The sequence below is a fragment of the Ctenopharyngodon idella genome, chromosome 15, assembly GCF_019924925.1.
Source record: "Ctenopharyngodon idella isolate HZGC_01 chromosome 15, HZGC01, whole genome shotgun sequence".
Classification (NCBI taxonomy): domain Eukaryota; kingdom Metazoa; phylum Chordata; class Actinopteri; order Cypriniformes; family Xenocyprididae; genus Ctenopharyngodon; species Ctenopharyngodon idella.
In genome coordinates, this window is record NC_067234.1 from 23419342 (window position 1) to 23446206 (window position 26865).

The 26865-nt window shown below is 36.3% G+C and overlaps 1 protein-coding gene across 3 annotated transcripts in view; it reads right to left on the reverse strand.

Moving 5' to 3' along the window:
* cadm1b (cell adhesion molecule 1b) overlaps positions 1–18635 on the reverse strand; it is a 198643-nt gene extending 180008 nt beyond the window's left edge. For 2 of the 3 annotated variants that reach the window (XM_051863540.1, XM_051863537.1), the window contains exon 1: positions 18474–18635. In XM_051863540.1, the coding sequence (XP_051719500.1) occupies positions 18474–18549 (76 nt within the window). In that variant the 5' untranslated portion in view covers positions 18550–18635. The remainder of the gene's footprint in view (positions 1–18473) is intronic. The other variant, XM_051863538.1, reaches the window with a different exon arrangement.
* Between the last annotated feature and the right edge of the window lie 8230 nt (positions 18636–26865).

Consider the following 26865-nt stretch of genomic DNA (forward strand, 5'->3'; position numbering starts at 1 on the left):
TTGTCAAATCAACTTAGATAATTAATGTAGTTCAAATAACATAATATTTTGAGTTTCTGTTGATTAAACCAATCGCCTTCATTGTATTAACTTCATGGTATTAACGTAGCTTTTCATTCCAGTGAACTCAAAATTTTAAGGCAACCAGTAACTTACTTTTTTTTTTAAGTTAAACCAACATTTCCCTTTCACAGCGTATCAATGCAAATTTATTCAGGACTAAAAATAACCATATATACATACACAACATACAATCAGAGGTTTGTATGATTTTTATTTTTTTAAAGTCTCTTATGCTCACCATTACTTGATCAAAAATACAATAAAAACAGTAACATTGTGAAATAATATTACAATTTAAAATAACTGTTTTCTATAGTAATATATTTAAAAATGTAATTTATTCCTGTGATGGCAAAGTTGAATTTTCAGCATCATTACTTCAGTCTTCAGTGTCACATGATCCTTCAGAAATCATTCTAATATGCTGATTTGCAGCTCAATAAGCATTTCTAATTATTATAAATGATAAATATTTAAAATTTTACTGATGTTCATAATTATATTTGAAATGGTCATATTTCCTAATAATGTCCCTCAACATGACACAGCTTATCCAACACAATCTCATGGCAATTCATAATTATTTTATGTTTTGGTGAATTGGTGGCTAATTCATATGAATTTGAGTTTTCATACACAAAAAAATTTAAGCCTTTTTTTAAGATTTACTCAATTTAATTAATAGTAAAATTCCATCAAATTGAATTGAATAATCCTTATGTATTTTAATTGAATAATTGATTAAGGATTTTTCAATTATTCAAATCAAATACGTAAGGATTATTCAATTCAATTTGATGGAATTTTACTATTAATTAAATTGCGTAAATCTTTAAAAGCCCAAGTGGTGGTTAGGTTAGTCGTGGGGTTAGGAGAGGACCTTCCTGCTTACTGTTTTCTAAAAATCGTATATTTCATACAAAATCGCCACTTTGTAAAATTGTTACGTTTCCTGTAACATTGGGTTGGCTTACACCTAACAGGTTTCTACGGCCCCAGACATATTTGTTTAACTACTAACTAATTACTCCTTGCCTAGAAGACAAGTTCAGCAAAAAGTGGCACAGCTTACCCCGCCCTCCCCTACTCGGCACCTTGACAGATTCAAAGTCACTCTGAGTGGTCTATGTGCGGCGGGCTTTAGTATACATTAGATGTCATGTGAACTAACCAGCGGGACTGATAATGATTTAAAAGGCTCGGGAAGACAAGCCCCTCTAAAAGGGTTGTGACAGCCCGCCGGCAAGCGGCTCGGTTCTGACAGGATGTTTACATCATAGAGCAATACATCCTGATGTCACCTTCAAATAGGCTGTGCTTGACTGAAAGCCTGATAGCTCCCATAAATTCTGCCTCTAATTACATCTGCGAAAGAACACAAGCCCTCTCACAAGCCTTTTCGGACAACTATTAAAAGAAACAATGAACGGTGCCGTTACACCACTTTGCATACGGTGACAAGCTGATATGTCACTGTGATGGCTTAATGCACCATAATTAGACCACTGTAAAACTCTGATAGCACCCGAATGGCGACGCACGAAGCGATCAAAAGGACAGAGATGTTTCGCTGAGAGAGATTGAATTGATGTCAGTTAAGAGAGATAATGAATAATGGAAGGTGACTGACTCGCACAAGACAAATAGCAGGAGACAAAAACAAACATACATTTTGTCTGCAGCTGATGTCCCCCTGTGTCTCTGGAACCATCATGCATAATTATACATAATCACTGAACAAGGAATACCTTGCACCACAGAAATCCCACGCCACCTAAAACATGTCATTCATCATAATAATAGCTATACTAACTAACCAATTTAGGCCGATAAAGAATGAGGCAAAGGTCCGCCGTGTGCATTAAATTTTAAGTGGAAGATCACACGGATGACAACTGCAGTAACCTTTTATACCAAACAAAATGTTATTACTGTGGTGAAAAAAAGTACCTGCTGGATTTTTTTTTTTCCATATTGATCAATGCCATGCTCAAATCAACTAAAACCTAAAAATCAAAACCTTCTACAGCCATGTTTAAAATTTTTACTATATGTCATTTTTTTTGGGGAGAAATATAACAGGTGACCACCCCTCCACACACTGCCATCACTTTTAAAATATATAGTTATTTTGACATGAATGCAATTGCATATTTTCTATAGAAATAGACACATTTTTTTTTTAAGACATGATTTAGTATAGTGAAAATAAAATATAATAATAAAATAACAAGCAAAAATTAAGGGGCCAAGCACCGAAAAAAAAAAGGATAATAAGGAGATATGAAAGCATGGCTGGGTACATCAGACCAACTGCAACAATGAGTAATTAAAGATATTTTTAGATTATTTCAGGCAAAACAGCTGAAAAATCATAAATACAGTAACTAGTAATGATTTAATGGCTTATCACTTTTGACTAATGGTGGCGCTGTTACCAAATTGATGTTCTGTGGTCAGTGTGAGGTGACAATGACACATACAAAGTTTGGAGTCAATATACCAAAGCGTTGCAGAGTTACAGCTGTAGAATCAGCTTGGCATCATGCCATCAGTTTCACTGATGCGTTATTCGAAAATGGTTTGGTCAATCAAAAAGCTTTTAATAACCTTTTGCCGACATGGTCTCACAATGATCTGAGCTGATTTTGGTCAAAATCAGACCAACAGTCTAGGAGGAGTTTGAATTTTTTTTTTCAAAGAAATCCTAAATGGCAGACAGCAATTTCGAAAACTATTGCATAGCTGGTATTATTGTTCTCAGTATGACTCAAGGAATCTCAAGACAAGTTTCATTAAAATAGGCTAAACTAATCAAATGCTATTAGCATTTTTTAAAACGTCATTACAAATTTTGACCAAAATTTGTTCTGAAACTTTTTCTGAAACTTTTGACTCATACCAAGTTCTGTAATATGCTAATGCATTTGTAAAACAGAGGATTTTGTGACAAAATTCAAAACAGCCAACACCCAATATGGGAAAATTGGATATCTTTCGAAAGTATGCTGCGCTGAATCAAGAGAGACCAGTGTTTGGACAAACCGTTCAGAAGTTATAAGCAAAACTAGCCATTTTTCATACCTCCTGACCAGTAGGTGGCACTGTGCTGAAACGCTAAGTAACCTCAGGTCATGCTTGTGATGACGTACCAAGATTTGTATCAATGCGCTAAAGCACTGCAGAGATATATCTTCACATCCATTTTGATGTGCTCTTTGTCCATTTCATTCGTGTGTTTTTCAAGAACAGTTTGGTTTATCAAAAAGCCTTTAACAACTTTTTGCCAGCACTGTCTGAAGATGATGTGAGCCAATTTTGGTGAAAATTGAACAAACCATCCAAAATGAATCAGAAAAAAGTAGGATTTTCGGTGGAAAAAAAATTAATGACAGAAAATGCAATCGAAACGTCTTGAGCCAAGGAATCAGCCCTTGTGGTTCAATAGTTATTAGTGTAAATATGAGTAGAACTTTGGACAGTTGGTGGTGTTAGAGGGACTGAGTTAGAGACTCCAAATTTGCTGTGGTTCCTGTCCTCCATCTGTGTGCCAAATTTCATAATTTTTTCCACAAGCAGTTCTATGGGCTGCAACAGACTCAAGAGCGGAAGAAGAAGAAGAAGAATTATAATGATTGGAACACTAACAATGACAGTAGGTGCCTATGCACCTTCGAGGCTTGGCCCCTAATAAATAAAATAAAATAAAATAAAATAAAATAAAATAAAATAAAAAATAATAAAATAAAATAAAATAATAGCTATTCCTTACATCTAAAAACAGAGCAGATAATTGCCTTATTCCAGCAACTTGAACCTAGTTCAAGTGGGAACAAATAGCTGTCAGAATGAATCTTTTTATGATGTTAATATCAGACTAATGACATCTAAATATCAGACCTAAAATTCACAGAGTAAATTATCTATGTCAAATCTCTTGTCCAACCATGAATAAACAAATATGCTTAAGCTGTGACGGCCGAACAAATCTCATCAAATAATTTAATTACCAGTTATTGGATGACCGTGTGCGTTGAACTTTAATTATCTAACACTTCATGGTCAGACAGTTGCAATTTTTGGTTTGCAAAAAAGAAAATGTGCTTCTTGCAAGACGTGATGAGCAAAGAGAGATGAGCTGTTGAAAAATATGTTTAAAATAACTTAACACCCAAATATCATTAGAAATAAGAGAATTGATTTTCTATCAAACCAAGTAATGATCATAAGAAACATATGAACAAAACTTTAACTAATTCACAAAATTAATCAAATAAATATGTTCTATTTGTGAAACTTCTTATGCAGACTTCCAGTACTTTGAATGTCCTCATTCATCTTCTATAACCTTCCCTTTTTGGGCAACAGTTTTTCTGTCTGTGCCACACGACTGATAAAATGTGAGGTTCTGAATGAGGTTTTACAAATAATCCAACTTCCATGGCAGCAAACCAATTACTGAGGCTAAGATAACCTCTTCCCTGTCATGAGGAATTAACCATTGTTTCACAAAGGCCAGTCAACGCTCTTGAGCATCTGCGTCACACTTGTTGCCTAATGTAACGTTAATGTGGCATGAATCATTCGCAATTCTCAAAGCAACACACTTAGTTATTACTTATTTTGAATGAAATAGCAAATGAATAAATGTTGTCCCTCACTCCCAGAGAATAATTCATACTTTCTTACAACGCTGCACTTCAATGTCATTTGACTGCTTTATTCATCTCAAGCATGCTGAAACTCTATTCTAACACAGACCTTTATGCCTTTAGCAAATATTTCTGTATCATTTAACATCAACAATTCATAATGTAGCACTCTTTGCTTAATTAAAATTAATGCTTAAAAAATACTTCTACAAGCATCTGTGCTTCATATGTAAGGAATAATTGATGATGGACCTCTGAATTATTGAAAATTTACTACTCACTCAAAATGGTAATGCATAACAGTCCAGAGATAATTATTCCCCTAATACCACAGTTACCCTAAATACATATTTATATTTTAGAAAATGTCAGGTTTGTACTTCCGTATTCCATCAATTAAGTATCTTGCTCAGAAACAGCCCTAGCCAATATTAATTTTGCCCAGGTGCTGAAACCTCCATGCTTTATTAAAAGCATTTTTAATTAATTAATAATTTCACAAGTTTGCACTTCCACATATTCAGATGGAATAAAGGTTATGCGTATTTGGTGTGCTGTCCAAGGGGAGGGCTCCAGGCTTGGAATTTGGCCGAACCCAAAGTACTACCCCACCCATATTGACATTAACTTTTTTGCACACCAGCCACCGTGGCTAGTGGTTTTCCAAAGTTACTAGCCACTCAGCATTTTCACTGGCCACAACTTTGACATTGATACCATAGGGAAAAACTGTCATATAGATATTTGTAATATTATCTCATAATTTGGCCGCAGGTATATTAGGCTGCTGTCACTTTAAGACCTGACACATGAATCCGTTATACTGTTACACATGTTTTTTTCTTTCTCAACTGTTTACGTTCACTTGAAAACATAACTGACTGTGTTTACATGACCAGCATTTTGACATTATTTTGTGTGTATTTGATTGGTTAAGAGCAATAAACAGCGCAAGAGAACTCAATTTAGTACTGAGGGCTGGCTTTATGTGCACGCACTTTGGGTGTGAGCACAAAATCTGCGAGAATAAGTAAAATTATGCGTAATACGTGCAATCTCATGCCGAAATTTAACACCAACAATATTCATCCCAAGCAAATGAAACAAGTGAGTGAGGGAAGGTGGGTTTGGGTGTCAACTCGCTGTCGGAGGCACGAGAGAATGAGAAAGCGCAGCTAGTATCATGTATCTATTCTGCGGAAAATGAGTATTGGAAGCATTTCAGATATTTCAGTAACAATATGTATCGAAAAAAATTGTAACAACACTACATTGCACTTAGTTTATTATTTCAGATGCCTTTTTAAAAGACTACAACTGAAAAAATTTATACAAAATTCAACCCGGCAAAGTGGCTAGTAGGAGTTACTGTGTTACACACCACTGCTGAAATCCACCCGCATTTGGCGGGTAGGCAGGTGTTAAAATATATATTTATGCACGCACACACAATGCCATTATATATAAAGGTATATGCTTTATAAAATGAGCAATATAGAAAACCTCCTTTCACAACCCTTTTTTTCTCTCAATCCTACGAAGTGGATTCAGTATCTTAGATGTTCTTTAGGTTGCACTCTCCCAGATTGAGATATTGAGTTTTTCCTGGTGTCTGTTAAAACCATTTTCCAGCACAAGTGCCAAGAGCCCATATCAACAGTGGATCTACTTTGGCTCTGGCTTGTCACATTCTCTCTAGCTTCTCCTTTAGTTCCTTATATTTCTCAAGCTTGTCATCCAGTTACCACATCTATCACTGCAGCTACGTGTTCAACTTCAATCAAGCTACTATGAAAATGTTGCACAAAAAACATACAACATCTGAAAACCAAACTACAAATTAACCCAAACTGTGCTGTTTCTGAAAACCTACTTCACTGTATAACATCCCTGTCCTTGTATTACACAAATGTATCACACAAATCAATGACCTTGTTAAGATAACATTAAATGCTGCTATTGTGTGGAGTGATCAAAGCTCCAGATGAGAAAACAACTTGTCAGCTGATGTGTAGAGGAGAGAGATCACATTCCTATTGTACAGACGTAAACTACTATGAACACAAAAAAAAAAAAAAAAAAGAAAGAAAAGAAAAAAGATTTTGAGCCAAAGCATGATGGCTCAGATCCTGATGTTTATCTTTTTAATCCCATCTGATTCTCTGAAACCATCACAGACTTTCATCAAATGGGAAACTATGAAGGTAAACCTGATTTATTGAAGTGACAGCGTCATATTTTTTTGTTATTATTATCATTATCAAATGAGGGAAAAGCTTCACCTCTGTGGTCTACAACAATGGTCCTTAACTGATATGGTTTAAGGTCTGTTCTGAAGGTCACGTTTATCAGGGAAAATACGAATGAAATGAAAAAAAATAATGTTTTTGTTGACATCAAGGCTGTGCTTTTATTAAAAATAAATGCAAATACATTTTTTCCATCCTAGTGTACAACATGTCATGGTAATCATCATTTATGAAAATATTTTGGGCCTATAGAGGTAATTATCATTTTAATTAACTTCATTGTTTGGTTTAAGAGCATTTATGATAAACAATTTTACTGCACTAAATCACTTGCAAAATGTAAAAATCTGGGTTATAAAGTGAAACCATCTGAGAACCATTGATCGACAACACCTTCCAGTGCTTATTATCCGAATGGTTCTCTTGCATTAACCCGTCTCTGTGAAAAGAGCTGGAATATTGTTCAGAGACCTTCACAGAGACATGCTACATCATGTTAACATCTGTTTAAATGGATGAAACAGGCTCTCACCTCATATTCGAGCTTTAATAGCTACCGCAAGCGTGAGGTTTTAGCTTTGCTCTTAATGCTTTGAGGTGACATTAATAACACGTCGTGTCTAACAAACGCCTGTGCAACAGGAAAACCTGAGCGAAGGAAGGAAAAAAAACTCCCATCATGCTATTCTGAGGATATATATGGTGATTCAATCTGAAACATTTGATACTGTGCCTTTCCTCAATCAACCACAAAGGGGGCTTCATTACATGGACAGCTTTCTCCCACTGGACCGGCGATCAATAGATGGCTGATTCGGTTGAATTAATATGATTGCTCGGGGTGCATTGTCCTGATTCAACTGTGACAAATGATAAATTAAAGTCCTATTGTACAACAGTAATTAAGATAGTGTGTCTCAATAGGATAAAAAAAGCACTAAGCTTTTGAACAAAGTTAAACCTTTTAAAAACTTTTTTTATGCACCATTGAGGCATCTTGGCAAAAACTGTGCAATTAAGGAGCTCAGGTTTTTAAAACAAATACTTAAATGTTGATACATGTCTACATTAATATATATATATATAATCATGACATTAATATACGACCATATACGTAAAGATTTTTTTTGGAGAACTTTTGCCCCAAATCTTTGTGTGTGGATCCATTCTTTTCATTACATTTTTATATACACAGTTTAAATACTTAGTTTAATGTTGCACTTTCTTATCACCCAAATGATATTTTTGCCCCCAAAAATTGGATGTCTTTTAGATGCCAGAGTAAAACTGACTAAAAATTTATCAATATAACATAACATAAATATTGTCCACATTCACACAGCAGCCTCAGTCCTATATTTGAGTCCATAATATGGTTAAGTTCACACACAGTTCGGTTATTTACAGTACATACACTGTAAAAAATTATTTTCATAATTTGTCATTTCAACATTTTTTCTTTTGTCAAATCAACTTAGATAATTAATGTGGTTCAGATGACATAATATTTTGAGTTTCTGTTGATTAAACCAATCACCTTCATTGTATTAACTCAAATTTTTAATTTCAATGAACTCAAAATTTTAAGGCAACCAAGTAACATACTTCTTTAAGTTAAACCAACAATTCTTTTTTACAGTGTAGGAACTTACACCTGTAAATTTTCAGGTCTACAACTGCATTCACAGAAAACTCTGTGGGAATGGAACCGGACTGGACAGCTAGTTGTCCGTCATGTCATACATTGCGAGAGAGCCGCTCTACGCAGCACAAACAAGTGTCTACAGTGTGTTGCGGGTTTGCGTATGTTGTAACTTACAGTGATGGAGATATGAACTGTGTGTCATCTGAAGGTTTTAGATCACTGTTCTCCACTTTAGTTGTTCCCGTCAGTATTGCGCGACTCAAATGCTCCACACTCACCCAGATACAGTATAAAAGATGCTGTCAGTTAATGAAGATTTGATAGATGAACTCGTGGCTTGACTGGACTCTTGTCGTGTCAAAAGTGATAAGACTTTTAAGCTTTGGACGTCGCCATCTTTGATCTTTGGTCACTGTCTCTATGGTTATTGGTAAGAGAATACAGGCTTGACTCTGATTGCACGTTCATACAGACAGTATTCGAGACACTACTATAAGTTGCTTTGTGAACGGGACATTTGATACTCACACCTGTAACTAAACGCGTGTGCATTCTACATGCTAAGTTTAACGGTTCATTAAAAAAAAAAAAAAAACATTGTTACAGTAAAAAGTGATAAAAATTTGTATTTCGTTAGGGCAGTATATTTTTGTTGTCCCAAATAAAATATTTATGGCCAAAAAAATATATTGGTGCAGTAAAACATGCAAAAATTTCATATTTCACAAGATCAAAACACCCTTTATTAAACCACTTTGTCAGATTTAACACATCCTTACATTCAATTCTAACAGCACTGATTGTGAGCAGAGCCATAGACATAAAGGACTTTAGAAAGCTTCATGTTATATAAAGGGGAGGCTCACGCTTCAACAAATGACAAACGAATAAGTAGATGGATTCAGCCTCGTACTAGACGAACTGCTCTAATGAAATCCAAAATTTAAGCACCTTTTATCAGCCCAATACACACAGCCATACTGTGCCATCAGCCCACTTCACGGCACGGTTTCTCGGCCATCACAGAGGATGCGTTAAAGCGGACATAAGGCCGTGATATTAGAGATATACTGCCCTAACTAAAGCCAAATTTTGAGCAAATAGAGCTTTATTAATTCATGTGCATCCATACTCTCGTTTTCTTCATAGTAAAATGGCAGTCACCCACAAAGAAATAAGTTATAGCAAACATAAACCGGAAACATGAAAAGTTTCTCATGTACATGCAATAGTTTCTCGTGAACACGCAAAAAGTTTCTTGTGTGCACACAAAAGTCTATATTTTACTTTTGCAAAGGTCCCTTAGGGGCTCCTTCCATGAGAAACTTAAACTAAGCAAAAATGAGAAACGTTGCCTTGGCAATTAACTGAAATAAATTTAATTATAAGCACTACAATTATTAACTGGAAATAAATCAACTGAAGTAAAATTAAAACTGAAATATAAATTAATTAAACCTAAATAGTAATATTTAAAAAAGTGACAAAAAGTGAAAAAAATTAAAAAATTACTAAAAAATAAGCTAAAATTTCAAATTTCAAAAGATTAATAAAATAAAAAAAACAATATTATATAATTTTATAAAAAATAATAACATCTATAATAGTATATAAATAATACTAAAATAACACTGCTAGCAGCACCAAACAGAATTGAAAAATAATTTGTGCTGTAATTAGGCAGCCAAACAGACAGCCCTGCCCTCATACCATTGGTTGAGCCACAGTTGCTGTGTCAGGATACTTAAACAAACAAAGCAATGTTCTAAAAGCACTACAGAGACACAGTGTTGGAATTGATCAGGAGGAGGTTAATGTGCAAATGGCTCACTTGTAGTTGTCTGTGTGTATTAAACTGGTATATTTTACCACCAAAAAAAAAAGCCAAGCATCACCTTTAACAGTGCAAATCAATGACGCTCATTCCACAGCAATGATCCCAATAAAGCACAAGCGGATGTTAGCATGACTGTGCAGACAGATGTTGCTATCCCCGAACCTCGTTTTGCTCTAGGTGATGAGATCAACCACTGCGAGTATCCAGCGTCCTGACATTCTTAAGTATTTAGCAGCTCAATTGAATAGCACCTCCCCTCTGAGCCGCCATCTGTACGTTCTATTGATTGGTCACTCTCTCTTACTCAGACAGCTGGAGTCCCACTCTACGTCTCAACTGATCGATGGTGATGTGATCAGCAGTTGAGACTGCATTGACGATGCCAATGTGGTTTCTAACTAGCTTGCACCTCGCCAGTTTAAATATTAAAAACACTGGGGCTGCGATCAATTTTTGGAGGAAGAAAAATGGAGGAAGTTCTCTATAGCGTTCATGAGACCAACACAAAAACAGGGACTGAGTAAACGCAGGGGTCTCTGGAGATGATGCTGAGACCTTATAGGTTCTATCAGCAGCGCTGTTTGTAAGTGGGTCACATCTCGTTGAGCTTTGGGGGCATGTCACCATTCATATGTTTCTGAACATTTTTCACGACAACTCTCTAACCATGGTGAGATGAAGTAGGTCATCATAACACGTATAAAAATATGTTTCACGAGTCTAATGCAAGCACGCAAGCTGTAAACAGATCCTAAACACCCATCAGCACATTATAGGAAGAAACTGTAATCTGTTTTTATGGGTTTCTGGGAACAAGGAGAGCAAGGATGGAGAGCAAATGATTTATACTCAGTTATTATTTGAGGATAACATGAATCGAAACCTATTTTGCTTCCATAATGTGATATATTTCCAAAGTGAAACAAGATATTCAATGAGAAAAAGAAAAATGTGAACTGGCATGATTTTATCCATCATGAATTGTTAGGATAATAAATAGTGATCTCTGCATGACAGGTGGTTGAAAAATTACTATGCTATATGCTATATTTTCAAAGAAAAAATAAAAATTCATTTTTCTTGAATTATCCATGATAGGACCAAGAACAGAATCAATTTGTATTTAATTTAATCAGTTATTAATTATATTTTAAACATACAGTATTACACAAAAGGGGTGAAGCGATGAATATAATACTGTATATACTGTATACATAAAGTATAATAAATTATTTTATAATACCATTTTTTTATTATTTTCTATTAATTTAAAGTATAATAATAATTATAGAAAACATACAAATAGTATTATATTATATTATATTATATTATATTATATTATATTATATTATATTATATTATATTATATTATATTATATTATAGCCGGTTTCATAGATAACGCTTAAGCATAGTACCAGACTAAAAGGCATATTTGAGCTGTTTTAACTGAAATGAACTTGTACTGACATATCTTAAAGTCCCCCTGAAATCAAAATTTAAGTTTTTTAGCTTTTAGTATAAATATGTTACTTATACTTATAGCATATGAATAGGCTGGTGTGTTCCAAAACAATGACAAAATTCACATTTAGGAGATATAAGCATTCAAAACGTACAGTCTCTCGCTTCCGCTAAAATGGATCATGGATTTTCATGACATCACATCGCACTTCAGTTTCTCGTCAGATCTTCTGTCCAATCAAATGCTCTCTAAAATCTGAAGTCCCACCCCCTCCTACACTGTAAACAGACGGTGAAGCTGTCATTTATTCACACATTTACTAGTTTCTACATGGTGAATGGCACATAGTGCAAAATATAGAGAATAGGGAACGATTCAGACAGTGTAAATATGCTTTCCATTGATGCGAATGCGAATGCGAATTCGCGTCAGTGTCACGTGAACCGCCGCAGCGTGATCACAGTCTGCTCTGAGTCTGGTCCAAAGACAATAGAGCACAGAGCGGATCATATCCGCGGACCGCGAGTCAGCTCAGACCACAAAAGGTATCGGACCCATTTGAATTCTGCACAGAAGACTATTTTAAAGTGATATAGAGGAGATTATGAGGAGAAACGGTTAGAGATTAGAAGGAAACTGAGGTTTTACCGAGTTTAACGGCTCTGGCCGAGCTGTGGTATAAAAAAAACACTATTGCTATTTTTTAAAAAGGCTGTTCGATATGCCCCGCCCTGTCTTCCTGTTTCAGTTAAAATTATGTCAACACATTGAATAATGTTGTGCATTCCAAGACACTTCAGTGGGCCTTTAAAATATGTCAGTGCCATTGTTTTGTCAAAATGCACAACAGTAATGTTTTTTTCTAAGACACAATTATAAAAGCTGCTTAAATGTCCTAATTGAACTAAGGCCCAATCCTGGCTTAATCTAAGCCCTGTCTGTGAAACCAGGCCTATATTATTTTATATGTTATATTATATTATATTATATTATATTATAAGAAAGATATTGGAAAAAAAACACTGATACATTTGAAAGGTGGCATCATTCAAAATCTCTCCCAAAATGACAAGCACAGTTTAAAACCGGTCAATTGTGTCAACAGCGTTGCAATGCAACAAAGCTTTCTGCGGCTCTTCAGCGGCTGGTAAACCAAGCAAGCGGTGCACTTTGTGCCCTGAAAAACAACATAATTTGATTTTTTTTCATGGTCTGTGCCAAAACAATTCTGCCAACTAGGACAGACAATGAGCTCAGTCCATGAAAGACAGGGCAGAATGAGAACAATGACAATATTTATCACAGAAGACAGGAACCCCCTCCCCTCATCATATTCCACTCTCATTACTCCAGCAGTGTCATGAATGAAGCATTCTCTCTCCACTGGGGCTTCCTTCAATCTGTTACCACTAATTGACTGTGTGCTGCTGCATAGCGCTCAACTGGTATCTGTCCTACAGAAACGATAGTCTATCGGTTTCAAGCATCATTTTGCTCACAGTCTAGTACCGACAAGAGGATACTTCAGCTCTGATGTTTAGTAATACGGAGGTATAAACAGAAAACTAAGACAGGAAAGGTCTTCGTAGTGCTTCACATCATCCCCTGTACTTGTGTGTTGACTCACTAGAGAGGCTTCTGTTGTGAAGTTACATAAGTGGATGAGCAATATGCAATAACCCCAGTGGAGTCAACTAACAGATTGCGGACTCATATTCAAATATGGTCCGTAGATTTGATGAAATACACAAACACAAAATGAAGCAGAATTGTTGAGCTTTCAAAATTACATAATTTTAAAGCCTGCTTTGAACTTCATCTTAAAAAGACTCCTTTGATGCAAGATGAGGTTATTCTGATTCAAGTTCCTTAATGACATTGCAAAAAAAAAAATAAAAAATAAAAAAATCTCATAATTGTGCTGGGCAACATCATTTTCACACGGCACATCATCATCTTCGCATCTATGGAAAGTTATCTCACATTTCCATCTCGGCAACTTTAGCATCTGGTAGGAGCATAATGTAGTGCTGTGCATTATTTAGCAATCAGCACAAGGCTTATTAAGCAGGGATAATGTAAATCTAATGAGCTATAAATTCTTCGCTTTAAATAGAAAAGAAAATTATTCCAACAAACAATCTTAGAAAGTTAATGCACCAAGGGAAAGCATTTTAATTTACTGCCAATCAACAGTTTGTTGGGATTCAGGCCATTTTGAGGAAACAAATATGTGATAATCTCAGCAGAAGAGTGCAGAAATTTCCCCCACAAATGGTTTTTAATGCAGTTCCTCTGCCACATATGAGCATGTGTCATATATGAGCTTTTTTCTCTCAGTCTTTTCTCTGAGGGTATGTTTTACAAGGTTTCTCGTGTGATTTTTAGAAGGTTTTAAATTAGTGCTGATTGTTGTGGGGAGTGTCAGGACATTCATCTTCCATAACATTCATCACAGGGCATCGTGAATTATGCAAAAGCTGCAGTGTGTTTCTAATATTTACAACTCGAGCCTCTCGCACTGATGGAAACTCTACCTGTGAGTCACGCAGACTGAAAATTACCCTTGACATGAGGCAATTTACATGAATATCCCATCTCATTACGAAAGTATTGTTTGCCAGTGAGAATTGTCCCATATCAGAATTATTATTATCTCTATTATTTCTTCTAAGAGAATATATATTCCCTCTCAAGCCAATGCAGTTCTCCTGTCAGCTCACGCTGTTAACTGCAGTCTGCCTGTTGAACGAAGATGACTAGCTGCTTTCTAGCATTTATGTATGGGTAGCTGATGCAGTCTGTGATTTTTTTCTTTTTTTATTCAGGATTAAAAGTTATATGAATGCAAAAGGGAAACTGCATATTTTATGTTTAAAAGTAAAAATTCAAAATTTAAATACATCATGTTGTCGCTAAATAAATATGAGGTCATAAGTAATAGGAAAAAACATGCTGTTTAAAATCTTTTTAGATGGAGTTTATCATGTTACATAGCAGGACATATCATCTTCCCCAAAGTATTTCACCTTAAATACCTGAAAGCATCTATAGGATGGTGGAATGGATGGGCAAAATCCATCCCCAACAAATAGCATGTCCTTGCATTACACAGTATTCTAGGTGGTTATATGAGGATTCAAGAGCACTTATAGGAAGACAAGTGGCTTTGAAGTCTCCTGAAAGAAAACCTATATATACCTCTTGCCTCAGACAAAAGCATCCTTCACACACTGAAAAGCCTCTGTTGTTAATACAGGAATCAGCATCCACAAACTAACGTCTATTACAAATGGGGTTTTATCAGTGAATATAGCTGGTATAATCACTCAAAATATCAGGAAAATAAAAAACTTCAATTTTTAAACAGAATACTGCAATCTCATTCCTAGAACACAGAATAAAAAGCCAATATCTTGCGGAAAACCTGTTGATGGATGGGAGGCAGAAAGAGCTAATGTGGCAAGCCATTTGAACATTTATTCCTGAAAGCTAACTTGTGTATATTTTTGCTACAATTATAGTGTGCTAGTGTAGAATAGTATAGTCTATTATTACTAGCATGCAATCTAATAGTGACAGTATATTTTTCAATTTCACTTCTTCTTTTGCCATGAATCACTTTCCTGATAGGGACGAGTAGCTATCTGTTGTTCAGATATAGACTATTCACTTTCCACTAGTATTTACACTTTTGACCAGTTTAACGACTAACTATTCATTAGGCACTTTCACTTATTTATTAGTCACTTTAACTATTCAATTAGCTACAATTTTCTATTCCAGTTTCCCTAGTAAAACAATTAAAGGAGACTACTACCCACTTATTAGACTACAGTGTGTATTTCAGTAGTTAGTAACTGGTAACATATTAACTGAATTATACATTGTGACCAGTCTTAACAATTGACAAGTAAAAAGGCAATTGTAACTATGAAATGTTACAAGTATCAAATGGGATAAATATTAGGGCTGCATGATTTATCGCACGATACGAAAAATAACATTGAAATCACGTTTAAACGCGATTCTTAGTGAGATTATGAAATCGCAAAGGCTGCAGTTATTTTTTATGCACAGCTTGTCAATGAAGTATGGCTCCAAATTCGAATCCATCTGAAAGCACTGCGAGTTTGAGTCGCTTATAATGTACATTTGAAAAAGCAAAAAATGTCAAACATCTTTCTAGACATGAGAAGCATTTATTAACATCTTGTCCAACAAAAGACAACATTTAATAATGTTTTTACTCCAAACTCCCTTCATAACGACAGTTGAGCATCCTTCTGTGAGATGATGTGGCTTCTTACACAGAATAAGTCAGTCGTGTGTTTATTGGTCATGTTTAATTAATCAAAGTGTTTCAATCTTCTGTTTATTCTGCTACAGCGATATGAAGCGTGTTATCTTCTTCTGTGGCAGAGCATATTTGGAGTTTCTGCGCAAGAGCGCCCTCTGGCTTTCAGATGAAGAAGCATTTACTACTGATCACAGAGCCGTACAGCTCTGACAAGTTGCGCATAAAATAATCGCAGCCTTTGCCATACCGTGTGCGGTTTAATCGCGATAAATCGTGCAGCCCTTATAAATATAACTTGGTATTAGTGTCTAATAAATGCATACCTGTAAAACCAGAATAGATGCTATTATCTATTTGGATAACTACAGTACAAGTAAACCTACTAAGAAATAAGTACTAGTACATAATAAATAGTTAATAGTAAAACTAACAAAACATAGTCAGAAGTGAATGGGGGTCTCTCCTCAACCACCACCAGTGTGAAGCATCCATTTAGATGATGCGACTGCAGCCACAGAACAACGGCGCCAGTGCACTCACCACACACCAGCTACCGGTGGATAGTGGAGAGAGAGTAACAGAGCCAAATCAAAGGATGGGAATTATCAGGAGGCCATAATTGATAAAAGCCAATGGAGGGAATCTGGCCAGGACACCAGGGTTTTCACCCCTACTCTTTACGAGAAGTGCCATGGGCTTTTTAATGACCAGAGAGTGTCACGACCTCGGTCAGGACCTAACATCTTGTGCAAAGGACAGTGCTTGTTAAAGTATAGTGTAACAAGCACTGTATAGCAAGCTGGTTTTCCCAGGAGGTCTCCCATCCAGGTACTAACCAGGCTCAACCCTGCTTAGCTTCAGTGGGAAACCGTCTGCTACAGGGTGATATGGCTGATCAAAGATCTCAACAATGATGAAATAGTTGGGCTACTTGACTAGAGCAGCCCTAGACAAAGGCATCCATCTATCGCAGTAGCTGAATAAAAAGCAGTTTTGACTGATGAAACGTGAAGACAAAAACCACATGATTGCAACAATATATGGTTTATGTGTGTTTTTCAAGCTATCTCTGGGTATTTTCATAACAATAATGTATCTGAATAATGCAGGTATAATTGACATACCCTTTATTACAGTAGAAATTATAAAATATATTTTTCTGCCTTATTCTGTCATAAAAAGCCTTATCAAGTGTTAGAGTGGCTTTTAAAAACACTTTTTTAACATTGTATAAAATCTATGACTTAATGCACAAGTGTTCGTAGTAGGTCTCCATAAACCATACATAAAAATACTATAGAACATTAAACATTATTGGTTATTGTTCAGCGGTGCATTTCATTTGTCATAGCCAATTAAAAACAAGAGATAAGAAAAATAAAACCTGTTATTTAGACAAAGGTCAGAATAAACTGGTATTACACTTGATTTTTCTGGCCCCCTCATTTCTGAAATGATGGCTACACCCCTGGTAGTATCTAATGAATAGTTGTGCCATTAAAAAAAAGATAGTAGTCACCATTGGATTAGTAGTAATTAAAATAAGTAGGCCTACTAGTAACATGAAAGTGGAGCTAGCTAGTAGCTAAAAGTGATAAATGTTAAAACAGCTTGCCATACGCGAATCTCACAGCGTGCTCCAGCTAACAGAAGAGCGTTTCCCATGTAAAGCTGAAAAACTACCAAAGGTGAAAACAGTCTTTTTAACAACACCAACGCAACATTAGCCAAATGACAATGTACGTATAAGATCACACAAAGAACTGAAGATGGCCGGTATGTTTACAGAAACATTAGACAAGTGCGCGCAATGCCGCTGTCACTCCATAAAGTCGATGCAAGTGTGCGTGATTCTGCAATGTGCGCGTTACTCGTTTAAATTCCATATTACATATGTGTATTAAATACTTAAGGACACCCTATACTCGTTTAATCCTATACTCGTTTTCAGATCACCAGGATGTATTGACTTCTGGGCTGTGTGATACGGACTTGCGTCCCTCTCATCAGCAGCACTGGGTTACTGTACAGCATCTGGACAGTACTTTTCTCTAGCTAAACAAACAAAAACACCATCCAGAACAGCAAAACGTGCTGCTAAAGAACTCTTCATATGAAAATTTTTTCCATGCAGACTGTTGCAGGTAAACTATGAGCGCTTTGCACAGCATCAGGGACGTGCGCAAGTGTTACATGTGTTGTTTACACACTGCTCTCGCTTCGATACTAAACACAAGCTTTCATACATGCTCCGCTTGTCTTACCTTTATGCAGAAATGTTGCTAAAACCACGCAGAAAAAGAGTGAAATAGAGTGAGATCCGAGTCCCGAGATCGCCATGTTGAACACCTGCTTCGGACTGGCGGCGCTAAATCACCTAGAGACGCTCACAGGATCATGAGATGCGGAGAATTGGGAGGGAGTAAACACGCGCGCGCGCACGCACACACAAACGAGCGCGAGCAGACAAAGTATGCGATTCTTCTGCTAACATGTTATCTGTCAGTTAGCCTACAGAAAGTGTCCGTTTTATTCAAATTGTGCGAAATATTAGCCTACTTTTATTAAATTATCCCATTATAGGCTACTTATACATTTACGTATAGGTGTACAGTCAGCCTGTCAGATATTAAAACAAACAAACCCTGACAGGATGATCAGAACCCTGACACGTTTTTTATTATTATTATTATTTCTATCTATCTATCTATCTATCTATCTATCTATCTATCTATCTATCCTCTATGGTGCCTATAATAGTCTCCAAAGTGAGTAAAACACTATTAAAAAAATTCTTAGAAAGGATTTACAATATTTTCATTTTTGTGCGTTTTTTTTTTTTTTTTTTTTTTACCAAAACGAATACATTGGTCAAATGGTTTTTGTGAATCAAGCCTGTCTCTAGCGCATTCTATATTTCAGTGTTTCACACACAAACAGCGCCCCCTGTGTTCATAAACGAGGGAGAGCAGCCTCAACGCAACCCACTATCAGAAGTGACTAGGATTTAAACGGATTTTCATTAGCTCCTCCTCACCAATATATCTTATATATGGCATGTTCAGACAAAAACATATTTGAAATCCAGACATGATAAATATAGAAACCTTTATAAAAAGAAGAATAAAAACAAACATATGTGTTTGCAGTGACACTGCAAAATATAGCAATGTCATTGCAGTTGTCCAGCTGCCCACCCATAAATCACACCGAATACTCATCCATCTGTGCATGAGTATTTGTAGTGATTTATGAGTGCAATCATTTTGTTGCATTCTACTGCATTAACCCGTCAGTCATCTTAAGTTAGCAAAATGCAAATTAACTTCTGAGGATCCTGCTTTTCACATCCTTTGCTGGAGCTGACCGTTGGTCTAACTAAATGTCTTTTTTACAATTTTGTAACAGTCTACATTACAATTTGCATAAATATATAATTAATTGCAATAGCAATATAAATAACTATGTGCAGATGACTCCACAAAATATACATTTTAAAGGTATAGTTCACCTAAAAATAAAAATTATCCCATGATTTACTCAACCTCAAGCCATCCTAGGTGTATATGACTATCTTCTTTCAGATGAACACAATCAGAGATATATTCAAAAATATCTTTGCTTTTCCAAGCTTTCTAATGGTACTGAAAAGGGGGCCAGATTTTGAAGCCCAAAACATGCATCCATCCATCATAAAAATAATCCATACAGCTACAGGTGGTTAATAAAGGCCTTCTGAAGCAAAGCGATTGGTTTTTGTAAGAAAAGTATTCATATTAAATACTTTATTAACAAAACTAGTTTCCGGCAGATGGCCGTACGCTTCGATTTACAGCAGAAGAGTAACCTCTGACCCGACGCATGACGCAATGATGAACGCTGAAGCGCAGAGGATAGCTAGTTATTTTAGTTTATAAAGTTTTAAATATGGATATTTTTCTTACAAAAACCAATCGCTTCACTTCAGAAGGCCTTTATTAACCCCCCGAAGCCGTGTGGAGGATTTTTTATGATGGATGCACTTTTTGGGGTTTCAAAAAACTTGCACGCCAGGCAGATCCATTTTTTTTAAACATATCTCCGATTGTGTTCATCTGAAGGAAGATAGTCACATACACCTATGATGGCTTGAGGGTGAGTAAATCATGGGATAATTTTCATTTTGGGGTGAACTATCCCTTTAAGCACATGTTGTTCATTAAAATTATTTAGTAGTTCTACTTACTAATTTATTTCACTCTAACATGAGACACAAAATTTTAACATTACCCCACAAGGCTCACAAATTAATTTATTAAAATATTATCCTAAAAAGAAAACCTACTGAACCACAGGCTTTCAGTATTTATAACTAGAAGAAAACTGTAAACAAAACCCAAACCAGCTTTTTCAGTCACTAACTTGTAATATGAACATGGTTGGATGGTAATACCATTCCTTGATATACTTTGGAGTACCATGTAAAAAGCATGGTATACAGTATGTTTATGATAATCATTCAGAATCATGGTATGCCAAATAGAAGAAAACACCAAGTACTATTTCAATTAGATATGGTCACTATAGCATGGTACAGTTTTGAAGAGGATGGGAAAACACTTTTGTTAAAAAAATCCAAAACTTTGCAAGTTGTTACAGTGATTTGTAGCTCTATTCTAGTCAAAATGTTTTTGTTCCACATCCAGTTCTATACAAGCACTAATTTAATCAAGTATAGCTCAAGGTTGCAACAAAAACATTCTTTTTTTGTTCGTTTATGGTTTCTTTTTACTCAGCAGTCACTATCAAGAATTATGAACTGGCGGACTCATTAATTACATTGACAAATACACATTTTTTTCTGGAACACCAAAGAGAGGCGAAGCTATCCATATCAATAGCCCTATTCATAGCAGACCTGAGAGACCAAAGCACAGACTTCTCTGTTTAAATGCTGAGTGTAATCGAATTCTTAACTAAAGAATAGCAGCATATAGCTGTGTGCTAGTTGTAGCGGTGTAGAAAAAGAAAACTAGGGAAAAATAAACCGAAAATTACTGCAGAGAAGTGCAGAGATTGGAACAGTGTAGTGCATTATCTGCCCTGTCTGTATTGCCATGGCAGTACAAGTAACCGAGCAGACAGAATGCCATCTAATTGCTCAATCTATTTGCATCTTTTTTCCAAGTGTTTCATGTCAATCCTCATTCTAAGGCAGCCACAGATAGCATTTAGAACCTAATTTTAATCTCCCAGCCAGTTTTCTTTGCAACGATTGAATTCCACGCATCAAATTCACTTTTGATATCATTATCCGTGGCAGGCTGCCAACTTTAGCGCTCCTAAAGGTAGCAAATTCTGCAGCGAGTTATTGTATAACAGCATGATAACAAGCTTTGGGTAGTACCTGTCTGAGCTGTTGTATGTGACTCGGTGTTTTTGCATCCCCAGGCTTCATTTTTAATCAATAAATTTCAGTTTATAACACTGTAAAAGGCCTGCTCAGGATCTGACTGTCTAGTTTATAAAGAGGAGAGTTCAGACTCTGAATTCTATGTGTAGAGTTGCTTCTTTGTTTGGCAACCATAAACAGCATACAGTTATGCTAATGACCCATATGAATTCAGATAAATTGTTTTTTCCAATAATTATTAATAATACATTTAATGGTTTATTGAACGTTGGTGTCACATACTCAACCTTGCATCAATATTAAAATTATGGCCAATAATTATTTTCATTTTATGACTGATAACAACTTTAAATATATAATATTAGTTACTAATATTCTCCACCATGTAAATAAATTAAAAACAACTAAAACTGAATAATTTTAAGTACTTTTCATTTTAAAGTCAATTTAGGCATCACAACATTATAATGTACAGTATAAAAAACTTATATTTTGGGATTCAGTTTTTAAAGATCAAATTAATGTGAGCATTAGATGATGGCAAAAGTGCATTGTATAAAAATGTTTGTAATTTAAGTAAAAAAATAAATGTAAATGGTTAAACATCACATTATATGTAAGTTTACTGCAAAATACTATCAAAGTGTTACGTGTTACCCTGCAGGTGTTTTGTCTATGTGTGTATGACCCTGGGCGCTGTCTATATATGACTATTAGACCTGTTTTATGAACAGGCCACTTGCTGTGAATTCGATTCATCACGTGGCTTTTTACTGGACCACCTGTGTTATCACGGTGGTTATCTGCAGGGTTTGACATTAACACCCGCCAACCCTCCAAATGTGGGTGGATTTAAACAGTGGTTGACACACAAACCCACCTCCCCTCACTCACTTGTTTCATTTGCTCCAGATGAATATTGTTGGTGTTAAAGGGCTTGAATTTCAGCTTGGGGTTGAGCGTATTGCACATAATTTTACTCATTCCCACAGATTTTGTGCTGGCAAATTATGTGAAAATATTAAAAATATCTATAACGGCAGTTTTTCCCATGGTATTGAAGTCAAAATTGTGGACAGTGGAAATGCTGACTGGCTAGTAGTCATCAAAAGTACCAAGTCGAAACTGAAATTTTAAAAATGTTATTCTTTGAACGCTGTTCAGCAGATTTGTAAACACCTCTGATTGGCCGTTGTGTTCACGCACTCAACATATGTGTCTATAATTAGCTTCAATGATCAACGCACAGGAGCGTTTGAAAGCAGGCATCTATCAGCGAACCGGTACGCTGATAGATGCCTGCTTTCAAACGCTCCCGTGTGTATCCGTGCTCGGTGAAGAGCGTCATTGATGTCAGTTTACATGTTTTTCAAGCATTGATTATTGTAGCCAATCACAGACATATATGTTGAGTGCTTGAACACAATGGCCAATCAGAGGTGTTTACGAATCCACTCAACAGCGCTCAAAGCGTTACATTTTTAAAATGTCAGTATTGACTTGGTATCGAAGTCAGTACTTTTGACAACACTACTGGCTAGTAACTTTGGAGCCACAGTGGCTAGTGAGCAAAAAAGTTAATGTCAAGCCCTAGTTATCTGTACATTTTAAGGTAAAAAGCAGATTTTGGTAGTTAACATTACATTACTTAATTATATACAGTTCTAAGTTGTAAAGTATACAGGAAGCAATATCCCATCCTGTTAACATCCCGGAAACATTGTCACAGTATTTCTTATGGTGAATTTCTGGCAACCACAGCTGCCAGTTTTTTTTTGTTTGTTTTTATTTTTTTACAATTAAATGGCTCCATGGAGCCTGTAAAGGGAACTTTGCAGAAATAAAAAATATACAGACTTTTGTGAAACTTTTGTGAATGTTTCTTGTGCACAAGAAACTTTTTGAGTGCTTATGAGAAACTTCTGCGTGTGCACAGGAATTTTTTGCATGCTCACGTGTTGCAATTTTTAGTTTATATATAACCTATTTCCTTTTTGCGTCACTGCCATTTTACTATGAAGAAAACAAGATTATGGATGCGCATGAATTAACAAAAGATCTTTTGATGGCTTTCGTTAGGGCAAGATACTTCTAATATCACAGCCTTATGTCTGCTTTAAAGGTGCTGTAAGCAGTATTTGAACTACGCTGTTGGACATTGTTGATATTTGAAATCAACCCAAACAAACCCACCCCTCTCTTCATTGCTCCGCCTCCAAAACTCACACTCCAAACCATAACCACCCTGCACCGAGTTGGTCTCGAACCCCGGCCTGATCACTGATGGCATGCGAGACAACTGCACTATCAATGACGCTAAACACCTCATTCTCTAGCAGTCATCAGTGTGCAGTAGTTTATCTGCACAACTCTCACTATCTGGCCACTGTTACACATGCAATGCGAGAGTGGATGTCTGTTTATCACAGCTGACGCACAACAAAATGCTTCACGAAAAATAAAGTGCAGTTGATGAACGAACGACAAGGAAGCACAAAAAATTAACATACAGTACACAGGAGTAAATACAAACAAGTGTTCGTTGTTAGTCGCCAACAGCACAGCAGCTCCAGACAATCAAAACCCAGTGTACTCACACGAGTAGCGGGATCAAAGCAGCCTCCGTGTCTGTTTCCAGGCCTTTCCACTTAGCTCTCTCCAGCACTGGAAAGCTTTTCTAATATAAACATGGTCCTAAAGCGCTTTGCCCAGGCATAAACCTTCATTCCAGTAATATTCTTTTGAGCTCTTTTGTATGTGTCCCATCTCTCGTTCTGCAGTTTTTTTTTCTTATTTTCAAATCTCCCTCTTGCTCGTTCTCTCTCCTCGACCGTCATACGCCCCCTAATGCTGATTGGTTAGCCGTTTGTTATTGGTCTCGGCCCGACTAACTTCCAAACAGTGTATTTGAAATATTACTGAGTCCCCCTTTAATGCACTGCATCCTCTGTGATGGCCAAGAAACCGCGCTGTGAAATGGGCTGATGGCGCAATACGGCTGTGTGCATTGTCCTATTTGACAAGTTCAAGGGTCCATAAAAACACTGATACAGTAAAAAGTGCTAAAAATTTGGCTTTTGTTAGGATAGTACAGTAAATTTGATACTGATAAATTTAAAAAAAAAAAAAAAAAAAAAAAAAAAATTATAATATTGGTTGATAACTGATATGGTATACCACTAGGCTTTATTGCACATCCCTAACTCTTCAGGCACTCTGACATTCTGAGATCTCTTTAAGAAAAGAGTCCATTCAGACAGTTGGTTTTCTAAGGATTTTTCCATCTTTCTAGGTCCAACATAAATCATACAAAACAAGGAAATGTGAGAGATGGTATATTGGATGATTGAAGCTTCCCTGTAGTGCAGGCTGGTCACAGCTCAGCCTGATCCCTGTAGCACATAAGAGCACTGAACCGCAAATCCTATCCACTGGTGAGACTGTGTATGTGTGTGTTTGTGTGCGCAGGTTGACCGCTGTGTGCCATTGAACTCTCCGGGGAACCACAGGAGGAACAGAGAGCCAAGACAGTTGAATTCCCTTTGTTTTGCCTTGAGGCTATGGCCGTAATGAATGCTGACAAAACTCATAAATTCCTCATACTGGGGTGCCACACATTTCCTCTAGCCCAATGGTATCAGTGCAATGGCAGATTTAAAAGGCATTAAGCAATTTATCAGGCCTCCACAATAGATGTGGAGGCATGCATCAAAAATCACAAAGCATTCTGGGCCGTTTCAAATCACCACTTCAGATCATCCTTGCTTACAGAGTTCTCTATCAAAAATATCGCTATGTAGAAAGAATAGTTCACTCCGTCTGGGGACCTCTCTCTACAGATACCCTGTCGGAAAGCCTGATTAAATGTGATTCTGTGGTGCATATAAACAGGTTTTTCAGAAAAACTAGGAGTTGCATCACCAAGGTCATGGGTTCGAATCCCAGGGAAAATGAAAACTGAAAAAAATGTATGCTTTGAATACACTTACAAGTTCCTCTGGATAAAAGCATCGGCAAAATGCATGAATGCATAAATGTAAAACACATATAAGATCACTTATAGATCACTTATTCATTCAGGTACACTCTCAACATGAAAGGCTTTTCCAAAAGGTAGGTAAGTGGTTTAATTCGATATGATTTGGTATTGAATTGAGTTACAAAATAATTCAAATCAAATACCTTGTGTAGTGGAACTGAGCCCTTCAAGTGGAGTCGGAAATATTCTAATTAAGTTGTATTTACAAGTGGGAAACTTGTAATTCTAGGTCATACAGAGTTGTGACGTTGGGGCATGTTGATTTTAAACAATGCTAAAACACTAATCGTTATAGATAATATCATATATCTATTTGGACCATGTAGATAGCGCTGCACACACACAGAAACGTTTAGGGGCACAGAAACTTATCAACGGCATTAACAAAATAGTCTCATTACATTATATTTCTTAGCAACGAGGGGGTAACTAAATCAATAAGCCCCAGGAAGCCGTGGTTTACAGTGAATTTATAACAGCTAAGGGGTGTTGTTAGAACCCCCTTAGCTGTTATAAATTTGTTGTAAACGATGGCTTCACAGGGCTTATTGCTTTTATAAAACGGTTACCACATAATACAAATATTAAAGCCAAAAACTATGTATCAATGCAACTTTCATGAAGTAAAATCATTAAAAGCCTTTCTTCCACTGGAAAAAAATAGTCCTTGACCGTGAACAGCAACAGAAGTTACATTTATTGCGGCATGGAGTCAATCAGTCGCAAAGACTTTCATATTGAAACTTGTGAACATGGAACAAGACACAAATCACAAATGCTTTGACTAGCACTGTCAGTGTCAGCAGGGCACAGGAAAACTCACTGAATGTTAAAAGGACAAGATCACAGCGGACATTCAAACGGATTTTTTATTCTGAACATAGGACTGACCTGAAGGAAAATGCTAAATTTGAATGCAGGTAATACACTCGGTCACTCAATATCTCTCTCACAGTACTCTACTACATAATGCAGTAAGATCAAACATAATTATGTTGCTAGTGGTTGCTAAGACACTCAGTGGCGCAGCGATACATGTAATGCGGTCAGCTGTATGTTTTCGGGAATTTTACAACGGCTTCGAACGCGGCTCAACCAATAAGGATCAAGGGCCGGAACTATCTGTTTTATAAATCACTGTTTTTAAAGGAATTAATCTCACAGATTCGTTAAAAGATAGAAACACGCACAGACGCAGGTAAGCGATCGTCTCTTCAGACAATTT